General features: G+C 38.4%; 1 protein-coding gene across 2 annotated transcripts; it reads right to left on the bottom strand.

The window, feature by feature from the left end:
* Positions 1–57: 57 nt before the first annotated feature.
* On the bottom strand, positions 58–6,047 carry sertad3 (SERTA domain containing 3). 2 transcript variants are annotated; one of them, XM_036150090.1, is made up of 2 exons: positions 5,907–6,047; positions 58–1,032 (listed from the first exon to the last, which is right to left on the bottom strand). In XM_036150090.1, the coding sequence occupies exon 2, from the start codon at positions 1,023–1,025 to the stop codon at positions 81–83; it is 945 nt and encodes a 314-aa protein (XP_036005983.1). In that variant the 5' UTR covers positions 1,026–1,032; positions 5,907–6,047; the 3' UTR covers positions 58–80. The 2 variants fall into 2 exon arrangements, with proteins under 2 accessions (XP_036005983.1, XP_021177118.2); XM_021321443.2 differs by lacking the exon at positions 5,907–6,047 and adding an exon at positions 4,875–4,970.
* Between the last annotated feature and the right edge of the window lie 7,372 nt (positions 6,048–13,419).

Here is a 13,419-nt window from a genome sequence, read left to right as displayed (position 1 = left end):
GACTTCAGTCCACTAAGTTAGAGGATATTTACTGACGATGGAAGTGTTTGCGTTTAAATTTTATTTCAGATAGAAACTGGTCAGGACTCCACCAGGATCTCCATCAGATGCTCCAGCTCCAGTCCTTCTCTGGCCTGGCTCTGACCGGAGAAAGCAGCGGGTTCGGCTGACGGGGGAGAAAAGGGACTGAAGGAGGAGAACGACGGCAGACACTTCAGATTGGAGCTGAGAGAACGGGAGAACGGGTGAGAAGAGGAAGAGGAGGAGGGAGAAAACGGAGGCAGGTAGCAAATGAGCTCCTCCTCAGCCGGGTGTCCTGCTCTGCCGACGTCCCTCTCCAGCAGGGACGTGTCTACGTCCTGGAGCAGATCTTCCATGGTGACGTCGTTCAGGTAGCTGGGCTTTGCCGCCTCGCCGCCGCTCTGCCGCAGCCGCTCCTCTCCCTGCGGCTCCCAGCCGCCGCCGCCGCCGCCGCCGGCTCTGGTCCCGTGTTTCGCCCACGCCGGACCGGAGAGGTTCTCCAGGGACCGGAGAGGCGGCCGTGGAGCTGCCTGAGGGCCGCCGTCGATGGTGGAGTCCAGCGCGGTGAGGATGGAGGAGATGGCGGCTGAGAAGGAGAAGTCTGAGTCCGTGGCCATGGAGCCCCAGTCCTCGTCGTCTGCCGCCGTAGAGACGCCTGACTGGCAGCGGTCTGAGAGCGAGGAGACGCTTAAAGAACCAGCCGCATCGCCAGCGCCGGGCGTCTGTTGGGCGTGAAGGCTCTCCTGCTCCTTTGCCTGGACTCTAAACCAAGGAGGCGGCGTCTCCTCCGCGGCGCCGCCGTCCTCCAGGGTGATGTGACGCAGCGTGTTGGCGATGAGAACGGAGCGGCGCAGGCTGGGCTCGGGCAGCTCCTGGCCGCGCTGGTACTTGTTCAGGGACACGGAGAAGACGAACTGCCGCTGGCGCTCCCACAGGGGGCCGCTGGGGCCGCAGACGTCCACCACCTCCGGCTCCAGTTTTCTCTTCTGCCCTTTGAGAATCATCGTCAGTCTGTGGAGGAAAGCAGGAACCGTTAAGCCGTAAAGTTTGACCACGACAGGAAGTTTATACAGTTGAGCTCTGGACAGACTGTCACTACCCGATCCGTACCATCAGCTCATTTGCGCAAGCGCAAACAGAATAACTTCCGAGTCGCCATAAAAATAATATAATTACGATACTGGAAATACTTATTTCTATACTTAAATCATTAAAAAATGCTAAACTATATCGTAAATAAAATATTGAAGACTTTTCTGAAAGAAATTGATACGTTTTACATTCTCTCCTTTGACGCCATCATCGGATATGCTCCAGCATCCTCCAGTCCGGGAAGTTAGCATTGATTAATGTTTATCTGTATTGTCTGAATGCACTCTGTTAGTTTTATTGCTTGTTCAAACAGGACTGGAAAAAAATATTTAATCCTTAATTATACAGCGAATTTCGTTATACAAATAATCTTGTTCTAAACATAAACAAACATTTATTTTATTAGAAAGTTAAAATTATCGATTGAGAAATTAGCGCCCTCTGGTGTACACATCATAAACTAGAGAAGACCTCAAGTTATAGTAGCAGCATTTTGTTTTTTTTTTGTTTTTACAAAAACGAACAGGGAATAGGACACACACATAATGCGAAGGCATACCTTATTAAAATACATTTATCAGGCACAAAATACATACATATGCAATTCAAATTAATGATAAAAGAAACTTCTAACTTCAAAAAAATTCAAAATCAAATACGTTTCTGTACTCCTATATGCGTTTATAGCTGGGGGTTTATGTACTTTAAGAAATGGTTTATATATTTTTATTTCCCTAACCACAACTGGGAAACATATTTGCTATTAAAAAAAAACAAAAAACAATGTATTTTTTATGTATTTCTGTTGTTTATTTTTTAGAATATGCAGTATTGCCGCAAATACAAAGATATACAAAAAGAAACCCCTGCCTCGAAAAAATACAAAAGAATAAAAAAGTACGAAAAATGACATATTTCCCACCTGAAGTTATTCTGTTCGCGCACACGCAAATGAGCTGATGGTACGGATCGGGTAGTGACACGGACCAACAAAGAGCAGCTGGAGGATGACGGGCGCCTCTGAAGGCCAGAGGAGACGGCAGCAGCTGCCTGGGTGTTTTTTTTAAGAAACAAACTTTTTAAAAGTATCGGCTTTTCTCACCAAAAGCGCCGCCTGGTTGTGGGCAGGAGGTGAAAACAGCAGAAAACGATCCATGTGGACGAGGATTCACATTTACTTAGAAGATTCATGTATAGGAGCAAGAAGTAGGTGTGGATGATAATTCAATAACAATATATATTGATAATAGAATAAAGGGTCAATAAAAAGTTCTATAAAATAACAGTTGTCTTTCCTGTTGCATTCTAGCCATGTAGGTTAATATTACAGTCATTACATCCTCCCAACCAATCACAACGCAGACCCAGGAACTAAGCTCCGCCCCCTTCAGAGAGTTCAGAGAGCATGTGTTCTGTTTCCTTTTTTAAAAACTTGCTGTTTTGGTAAAAAGTTGGTTGAATAAAGGGTTGAGTTTGAATTCAGTGTTTGTATCTTTATCTAAAAATAGGTTGCTAAGCAACAGCATAAAACGGCCAGGGCTTCACTTAAAATATACGTTTTGAATTTGTTGATAATTATCGATATTGATCAATATGATTTCTATTTTATCGTTATATGCTTTCATTCTATATCGTCCAGCCCTAGCAAGGAGGAGAAAAATCGCCAGGGATTGTTTTAAATCATGGTGGGGGGATGATGATGATGATATCATCAACTAATCAATTTGTTCATTGTGACCCAGGCTGTTAGGAAAAGAGAAGCTTTGCCAAGACATAAAATTTATGAAAAACTGTGATTAAATGTGTTACAAATGACCTTTATGAAATGATTTATGAATGTTATTACATTGCCTGAATCCAAAAAGACTATCAGAGGCACAGAGTGGGCGGTGTTTTCATGTAAAGTCACCATTAGCACAGATAAAGTCACTAGACTTGTTACTAATCGCTTTTTGAAATAAAATTCCCAGAAGGGTCTGAAAAGTCGTTAAATGTAGCAACACTGGACCATCGTCTCTAGTTTCCCCCCCTGAGAGCAGAGCAGCTTCACAGCCAGACAGGAAGGTGCAGGAGATGTTGTGTTTTCAATATAAAGTTAATTTCAAAATCTGATTATGTTTAGTATAAGTTTAGTATAATATAGGCTATACATATGTATTGTTTTAACGTGTTTTTTGTTTTTTTAACTTCATCCTGAAGGTGTGGTGGTGATGGTTCCTGCCATGTGTCCCTGCGCTGACCCAGCTGAGTCTGATGGCTCCAGAAAGCTGGGCGGAGCCTTCCACAGGTTTATTACAGACAGGTGTGTTTACCTGGGGGGAAAAAAAACGCCTAAAGCACGAGGGACACCGACTCTTTAGGACGGACTCTGGACCCACTGAATTACAGGTTGGTATTTATTTAAAGCTTTGATAGTTGGACAACTTTTAATCCACTACTGAAAAGAAACAAGTAATTTTCCTTTAAAACACTCGAGCTGTTTTGGGAGACAGATGTATTAAAGACTCGTCTAAAACAGTTCCTATTCCATTTTAAAATTTCTGACTTTTCAAAAACTTGTGTTTTCAGATTTCACGATTAGTTTTCACATATTTTGGACATGTGAGTAAAATATTTTCACCTAGATGGGTGTTATACTTTTTACTCTCTCTCCACCAATGAAACACAGGACTGAAGCTGGCTTTCCCCGTTCTGTGGGTTTATTTTTATTTATTTATTTGGTTTGAATCACTTAATCTACTTGCAGAAATCAGACAGGGGGATGAATCCGGTTCTTTTAAGTCACAACATTTTTAATAGTTTCTCCAATGAGCATCAATAAACTCAGAAGTATTAAATATAGTTACTGTGCGCAACTTAGTGAAAAGAGTCCCTTTTTTTTTTTTAAGTCTCTGGTGTCCTAAAGAAACCTACTGTAAAAAATTTGTTTATGGCCGTATTTGTGCTTGTGGAGCTTTGACAGATATTACATGATACTGATACTATTTTTCTTTAATCACATTTATCAATTAAAAACTCCAAAGGCAATAAAATCTCGACTGCACATATTGGCAGCTTAATAAAAAAAACTAAAATAACTAAGCTGGGCAAAACCTTGACATGGCAAAGCAGAAATAAGGTTGTCATCATCTCAGTATAAATCAGTGTGAAATACTGTAGTTTTCATCGTCTTTTAGACAACAGAATAACTATATTCAAACTTTCTTTCCATTTTTCCAACTCTTATAAAAGGTTATACAGAAAATATTCTAGCTTTAATATCCTAAATGTATGCCGTTTTAATCATGAAATGTTTTTCTGGCTTTTTATACAGCTTTTTAACAGAATATCCAAATTTCTTCCTGAAAATATGTGAAATGTATCCCCATAGCTAACTTCTGACGTGACATTCATCATTGAAAATTCATATTACTTAAATGTATTCAATCAATTCAAGAAGTGTTTTAAAAATAAAAAACTGATGAAAAACAGTAGGCAACCCTGAGTTATTAAATAACTTATTTAGAAGCGATTTGTTTCCTCTGGGTTTACTTCAGAACCCCTGGAGCTGATTTTCAAACAGGAGGTGGGGGGTTGCTGTTGTAACGTTGCTTTCATCGTGTGGGAGGGAAAATGGACCCAACCATAGAGTACACGTTATAAAATGATTGAGCTGACTAGACTCACATAAATGGTCCGATATAGGAAAACGTGACCCTTTCACAGACCTAAAAAGCAAAGCTGTAATTCCCTGTGTTTTTTAAAAAGACGGTTACACCGACCTGTTGAGTTGTTCACTGCTCCTCGGTGAGTTTCGCCGCTGCCGCTTCAGTTAAAACTTTAAACTCGTCGTAATTCTTCTCTTAAAAAAAAAAACAAAACGCCGATAAAACTTAACGTCTTTTTTTCCCCCAGAGCGAGAAAAGCGGCGGCTCTGAAAATGAAAAGGATAAAAGCGCTTAAATGTGCCGGAGTTCCGAGTCGGCGAGGCTAAAACTGCATGCTCCCGCCCGGGATTTGAGTTTCACGCCAGTCGCTTTACAGTTGGAGGCTGGGTATCGAACGGCACTCTGGGTAATGGAGTTCAGTTGCGTAAAACTCAGGAAGACCGCTATTTCTTTACGAAACTAACGAATACATACTTACTAAACCTATAGGAATATTAACTTTGTCAGTATTAATATAAACATGATTTATAAACCTGTTTAAGTCACCATTATGTTTTATTAAAGTCGTGGGTATCGTGATTTGAGTTTCACGCAGTGGTTTCACGCCAGCCGCTTCACGGATGGAGGCTGGGTTTCGAACGGCATTCCGGGTAATGGAGTTTAGTTGCGTAACATTCCAGCACACGGCTCTTCTATCACAAAACAAACCAATAAAACACTTCCTGAACCTGTACTAATGACAAAATATCAACAGTAATATAAACATGATTTATAAACCCGGTAAATCGCCATTGTTCTGATTAAAGCTGTGGGTATTATGCAATTTGCATAGCACTAATTCCTAAATGATTACATCACCCCACAAAAAGGCATTTCCGTCTGAGTTCAGTATAAAACGCCACCAAAAATATTAACTGATGAATGTGGTCGGAATATTTAAAAAATATTCCGACCACAAATATTCCGAAAAAAATAGAAATACAAAAATAAACAAATCACCACGAAAATCACGTAATGTTGCTCATTGTTGTTCAGTTTTGGTGATTTTTATTAGAAAGAAAGCGAGAGAGGAGGTGCCCACGGCAAAGATCATTTGAAATTAAGGGCAGTTATATAAAACAGTAGGAGCACAAGAGCAGAAGTTACCTGAAAACTGTGGCCCATATGAAGGAAAACAGCCGGTAAATTCAACTGGAACCAAACAGAGACATTACACAAGTTCTGGTTTCGGTTTTATTCCCTTAAACTTCCAGTTTCATGGAGCACCAGCGAGTCAAAAACAGCCGCAGACTCGGTCCGTGTACGGTCCGTGTATCTTTTGGTCATTGGATTTTCGTTTCAGAAACAGGAATTGAAAAAACAAAAACAAATGGCCATTTGATTTTTGTTGTAAAATACAAAAAAGAAAATCGAAATACAAAGCGTTTATCTTTCTCACTGTCAAAAGGGGAAAAGTAAAATTTGAAAAATTATTTGAATTTAATTTTCTATTTTGGGTAACAAAAAACAAAAAAGCTTTTAAACAGAAACAGAAAAACGGCTCGTTTGTTCATACTCCGGAAACCGGATGTGGTTCCTACTGCCTGAGACTACTTTCCAAAATAAAAGCAATATGTTTGACGTGCATCAGGGTATTTTATTATTATTATTTTTTACACATGACGACTACAGTTAGTTTACATAATTTATTTCAGTTTTGTGTAATATTCCTTATTATTGAGGTCTGCTGATGAATATGGAAATATATGTTCTGGTCATAGTCACTGTTTAGCCTAAATAACTACTAAAACAATAGCATACAAGCTTAAACAGGCTTGTTGTTGCAATGACTCAGATAACTGAAAATTTGCACAGGGATATTAAAACAATTGGTTTGCCCAAGTAACTACTTTCACTTACAGATGACAGATTAAGATCTCAAGATGTTACTCATCGAAATCCATCTACATGATGTGAAATTTCAAAATAAAAGCCCTCCAAAATCTCTATGTTAAGTCAGTTTGACCTAAGTTGCTGTCAATATTGAATGGTTTTTAGTGTATACTGTCACTTCAACATGACAGTAGAACACCTCCAGATGTTGCTCAACAAATTGCATCCACATCTGATGTTGTCACTGTTAATATTCTGAAAGGGTAGCATGCAGCTATTGTTGAACAAGAATGTGATCAATGTAAAACACACCTTAACATTCAGGTTCAATTAATACTTTTCTTTTGATAACAGATTTGTTACTTTTAAAAATGTGAAAGTGGATTAAAAACATAAAACAACCGTAAAGTTTATCAAAATTATGTGTGTGTGTGTGTGTGTGTGTGTGTCCAAAAAAGCTGGACGATGCTCTTATGTTGTAGTTCAACAAGCCCGATATTCATAAAACTTTGGTCATCCTTTGTGATATGGCTTCTCATATTGAAAATAAGAGACAGAATCTAACTGTTGTATCTTAGAGTCATAGGCCTACTTACTCTCGCTGATTCTTGGACATCCTTCTTTCCCGGAAAAACAAGGCTTTATGCGATACATTCATTCAGCCAATAACAAATAAGACAAATTTCCACTGAGAGTCTCTTTTGTCCAAATTATAGAAAGATCACAACAAAAATGTTCTGTGTGCTTTCTTCTTAGACTGGCTAGTAATTTTTTTTAATTCATATTAATGATTATTTTTATCTGTGTATGACAAAAAATATTTAGTTTCCAATACATTGAGAAACCTAATATACACTATATTGTATTGTATAAGTATTCACTCACCTGCCTTTGACTCTTCTGGGAAGGCTGTCCACAAGGTTTAGGGGTGTGTTTATGGGAATTTTTGACCATTCTTACAGAAATGCATTTGTGAGGTCACATACTGATGGTGTACAACAAGACATGGCTCTCAGTCTCCACTATATTTAATCTCAAAGGTGTTCTATTGGGTTGAGGTCAGGGCTCTGTATAGGCCAGTGAAGTTCATCCACATCAAACTCTTCCATCCATGTCCTTATGGACCTTGCTTTGTGCTCTGGTGCTCAGTCATGTTGGAGGAGGCAGGGGCCAGCTCCAAACTGTTCCCACAAAGTTGAGAAAATGGAATTGTCCAAGATGTCTAGTCTGTGGAAACACTCAGAGCTCCGTTCACTGGAACTAAGGGGCCAAGCCCAGCTCCTGAAAAACAAACCCACACCATAATCCCCCCTCTGCCAAACTTTACACTTGGCACAATGAAGTCAGACAATCACCATTCTCCTGGCAACCGCCAAACCCAGACTCGTCCATCAGATTTGCAGATGAAGAAGCGTGATTTGTCACTCAGAAGAACGTGTCTCCAATGCCTTGCATTGCACTTGGTGATGTATGGCTTGGATGCAGCTGATCAGCCATGGAAACCCATTCCATGAAGCTCTCTGCACTGTTCTTGAGCTAATCTTAAGGCCACATGAAGTTTGGAATCATGTAGTGATTGACTTTGCAGAAAGTTGGCAACCTCTACGCTCTATGCACTTCAGTATCCACTGAACCCGCTCCGACAGTTTACGTGGACTAACACTTCGTGGCTGAGTTGCTGTCGTTCCCAAACATTTCCATTTTCTCATGATACAGCAGTTGACTCAAGAATATTTAGGAGCGAGGAAAGTTGACAACTGGATTTTTTGCCTGCTGGCATCCTATAACAGCTTCATGCTGGAATTCACTGAGCTCCTGAGAGCAACCCATTCTTTCACAAATGTTTGTGAAAACAGTCTGCATGCGTAGTTTTTATACACCTGTGACCATGGAAGTGATTGGAACACCTGATTCTAATAATTTGGATGGCGGAGCGAATACTTTTGCAATATAGTGTATATAGTCATGTTGGAACATCATATCAAATCTTAATGAGCTTTGTTGAGAAGCCTCTGGAGATGTTCTACTGTCACTCTGAATCAAAAATTTTCACTTAAAACATAAGGGTTAGTAGCAACATTATCAGTAACTTAGGTCAAAGTGAATATATAGCGAGATTTTGAAGGGCTTTCACTTCAGATGTGGATGAAATTTGTTGCGCAACATCTGGAGGTGTTCTACTGTCAGGCTGAAGTGACAGTATCCCCTGAAAATGTACCGTTTAGTAACAACATTGCCAGAAACTTATGTGAAATTGACTTAATGTAGAGATTTTGGAGGGTTTAATTTAGAAATTCCACATCATGTATATGGATTTTGATGAGTAACATGTCAAGATCCTAATCTGTTATCTGTAAGTGAAAGTAGTCACTTAGAAAAACCAATTGTTTTAATATCCCTGTGCAAATTTTCACTTATCTGAGTCATTGCAACAGCAAGCCTGTTTAAGGCTGTTGGCTATTTTTTTTTTAGTAATTATTCAGGCTAAACAGTGACTATGACCAAAATATATATTTCCATATATACCAGCAGGCTTGAATAATAAAGAAGTATTACATAAAGCTGTGAGAAATTATTTCAACTAACTGAAGTCCACATGTGTAACAAAACAAAGAATAGAATAGGTTGATACACGTCAAACACATTGCTTTTATTTTGGAAAGTAGTCTCAGGCATTGGTACCGTAATGCATGGTGTTCGCATGACCTTCAAAATGAAGGGAGGGCTGGCATGACTGCCGTGTCCACAGTGGCGGCTGGCTTGACCGCAGTAAACTCAACCATGTTCATTGGAAAATCGCCTCACTTTTCTTAGAAAATATCGTCTTACTCCCCCTCTCACCTGGGATATCTGCGCTGAGATTTGTATGGATGACAAGCCTTGTTTTGTCGTGTCTAAAATCAAATCTGCGTAAGGTTCTTAAGACATTTTATTCTGAAAAATGTGGTGCTTTTGCATGCAGAAGTGACCACTTCCGGTCTCGGAATATGAACAAACGAGCCTCTTTTTCGTTTACGTTTTAAACCATTTTTGTTTTTTCTTACCCGAAATGGAAAATGAATTTCAAATAATTTTTCAAATTTCACTTTTCGCTTATGGACAATGAAAAAGACAAACGCTTTGTATTTCGATTTTCTTTTTTGTATTTTAAAACAAAAATCAAATGGCCATTTGTTTTTGTTTTTTCAATTCCTGTTTCTGAAACGAAAATCCAATGACCAAAACATACACTGACCGTGTACCTTCAGGCAATTCGATTTTTTTCTGGAAAACCAAAACTGAAAACGGAAACTACTTCCGTTTTCTCGTTTTTCCATTTAAAATAAAAAACGGGAAAATGGAAAACAAAGCCGTTTTTCCGTTTTTGTCAACACAATTTAGAAACGGAAAACCAGAAAAACTTAATGAAAAAAACGGCCCGTTTTTCGATTTTGCCCATTCATTTTTCCATTTTCTTTTTAAGATTGAAAGACGAAGAAGGTCTTCACGGCTGGCCCGGAAGTGCAGAAAAATATTTCAAAATAAAAGCCTAGATGTACACGTAACATAATGCAAGTCTGAAGAAAAATAATGAAGCGGAGAGATTTCTTTTGAATAAAAAGAGGACCTTTTTAGGTTGCAACATGATAGTTTATTGTAGATACGTGAGCTTTATTACATTATTGTGTGTTTTATTGGTGGAACATGAAACAAAAAGGCTGATCAAATGCTGTATACAAAAATATGGAAGCAAAGTTTATTTGAAGATTTTTCTCATCAAGCAAAACACACCTTCACATAGGATTACTGTCTATATGTGTCTTGTTTTTAGTGAACAGTATATATTGTTGAAGCTAACAGAGAAACAAAGTTGTTTTTATTGATTTAATTGATTTATCTTCACCAACAACAAAAACAAATAGGGGAGACCGGGGCTAGTTGTCACACTTTTTACACTCATACATAAATATTGGAATCAAAACACCATATATAAAAAACATATGTACCAGATGAAAGAGCAAAGTCTCAGGTATATATTTTGTATTCTGGTATTTTTTTTATATCTTATTCCTGTGCGGAGTTATAAGCGATCTAATGGAGATTGTCACCATGTGACAAGTTGCCCCTCCAAAGGGTGAGTTGTCACATGGGGTTTTTGCAAACAATAAAAAAGGGCAAAATGAATTTTGTTATTTTTAATGTTAAGTAAATAAATGACAATAACTCACTTTTACTATTTATAAAATAAATATGCAACATGCATTACGAAACTGACACTTAAACTTTGAATGCAAACAAAAGAAAATCTCAGAGTCAGACTCCTCATCTGAGTTGCAGCTTTGGCATAGCTTATGTAGACTGAATTGCCAGGAGCACATGCTTCATATGAAATAACATGAAATATTATGAAACTTTGATTGATAGCTGTCTGACCCTGAATTTCCGCTGGTGTGAATGTTTTACAGTATCACCTCAAAGTGCGAAAATTGACATTAAAGTCCTTCACTGTACTTCTGTTCGACTTGTGACCTAGGGTCACCTGCCTGACTGCCCTCAGCATCACGTCAGGTGCTGCACGGCCATGCTCTGTTTTTCTTTTATAACTCCTAACCATCTTCTCACTTTGTCCTCTCTTTTAAATCGCTCTTTTTTCTGTAAAAAAAAATGTAAAATATTTAGGATGTATGGATTTAAATTATTTTTAAAAATGATCATTTTGGGGTAAGTTGTTACATGTGACAACTTGCCCCAAAATGACCATGTTTGCTAATGCTAGCTTTTTTTTTTTTTGCTAATGCTACTTTTAAGACTAATCTTAAAACTTTCCTTTTTGACAAAGCTTATAACTAGAGTGGCTCATGTTACCCTGAGCTACCTCTATAGTTATGCTGCTAAAGGCTATGGCTACTGGAGGACATCAGGGCCTATTTTTCTCACTCTACTGATTTCTCCTGTTCTCCAGTTTTGCATTGCATTGAAATGACTGTTGTCATTTCAACTTTTAACTTTTTTGTTCTCTCTCTTTTTTCTTCATAGTAGGTACACCTGGTCTGGCGTTCTGTTAACTGTGGCATCATCCAGAGAAGACAGATCACCCGCTATTACCATCTAATGTAGAACAGATTACTAGATCAATGTGTGCTTCTGTGCTTGTTTGTCTGTCTTGTTGTGTCTCTGCTCTGTCTTCTGTAACCCCAGAATTTTTATCTGAATGAAGGTAATTTTAAAAAAATATAGAGTTAATATTTTTTTATTTTTTTACTTTGGGTAGTGAAAAATGGTCAATTGGTGCTCATTTAAACTTACAATGTCCTGTCCTCTTCTCACTCAGTCCGTGAGACCTGACCATGCAAAGGAAGAAAACTAGTATTCCACTTTTTGGTTGCACCCTCTGATGGAGAAGATAATTGCAATGTAACAACTAGCCCCGGTCTCCCCTACAGCCAGGGGGATAGAGTGCCTCATATATTTCCTATTTTTCATAGAAAAGATGCTAATTAAAAAGTGAAACTGTTCCCTGTCTGGACTAGAAAAGCATCTATAGCGGCTTTCACGGGAGTTCCTCAGTGCTTCCTCTCTCCTTGATGGAAATTTTTGATTACATTTTTACTAAAAAAGTGTTACAATCTCCCTTATTGAATAGCCTATAGATGGAGATTCTTATTCATAAGGACACTGAGATCCAATAGCTAGATAAGCTGCATTGCCTAGCTTTTCTAAGTCTGTTTTAGAAAGTGCAATTATTTGCTCATTTGCTGAAAGAACCGATCCAGAAAGCTGGTCCTGTGCTGAGGATCCACTTCCTCCTCTCCAAAACACAGTGAAGAATCAAAAGAGCAAGGGACTTCTTCATGTTCTTTAAGATGATAGCTCCTCAAGATCCTTCCTGCCAGCAGCTCACATTCTTCTACTGTATTTTTGATTGATTTTTTTAAATATATTTAAATTTCCCTTAAGGTACTAAGAATTTTTAATATTTATTTTGGCTTGAAATATTGAAGATTTGTGGTTATTTCACACATTTATATGAGACCAAGTGGTTAATATTTTATTGAAGTGTTACACTATTTACTTAAACAACTGCTTAATCCCCACAAGGTCACATTATACTACTGGTAGGGATGTTGCTGCTTCAAAAAACAAATTTTAATCATTCAACTGATTAAAAATAAGTTCATTCTGCTGAGTTTTCCCCATACTCATGCTATTTTAGATTTTTACATTACATAATATTTGTTGTCACATTTAACAGCAACAGGTTTTCATCTCAACCTTCATCCTGCCCAGACATTACACCCCCCCCCCCAAACAATAAAACACACAATAACGTAATAAAGCTCACGTTTTTTACGATAAACTATCATGTTGCAACGTAAAAAGGTTCTCTTTTTATTCAAAAGATATCTCTCCGCTTCATTATTTTTTTTTCAGGCTTGCATTATGTTACGCGTACATCTAGGCTTTTATTTTGAAATATTTTTCTGCACTTCCGGGCCAGCCGTGAAAGCGTCTTCGTCTTTCAATCTTAAAAAGAAAATGGAAAAAAAGAATTGGCGAAATCGAAAAACGGGCCGTTTTTTTCATTAAGTTTTTCTGGTTTTCCATTTCTAAATTGTGTTGACAAAAACAGAAAAACGGCTTTGTTTTCCATTTTCCCGTTTTTTATTTTAAAAGGAAAAACGAGAAAACGGAAGTAGTTTCCGTTTTCCGTTTTGGTTTTCCGGAAAAAAATCGAATTGCCTGAAGGTACACGGACCAGACTCCTCCTCCATCCTTCCCAGTCCGTGCATTGGCCAGAACAGGAAAA

The sequence above is a fragment of the Fundulus heteroclitus genome, chromosome 18, assembly GCF_011125445.2.
Source record: "Fundulus heteroclitus isolate FHET01 chromosome 18, MU-UCD_Fhet_4.1, whole genome shotgun sequence".
NCBI classification, from domain to species: Eukaryota; Metazoa; Chordata; class Actinopteri; order Cyprinodontiformes; family Fundulidae; genus Fundulus; species Fundulus heteroclitus.
Note: the sequence above shows the minus strand (reverse complement) of the source record. Positions and strands in the feature narration are given on the sequence as shown.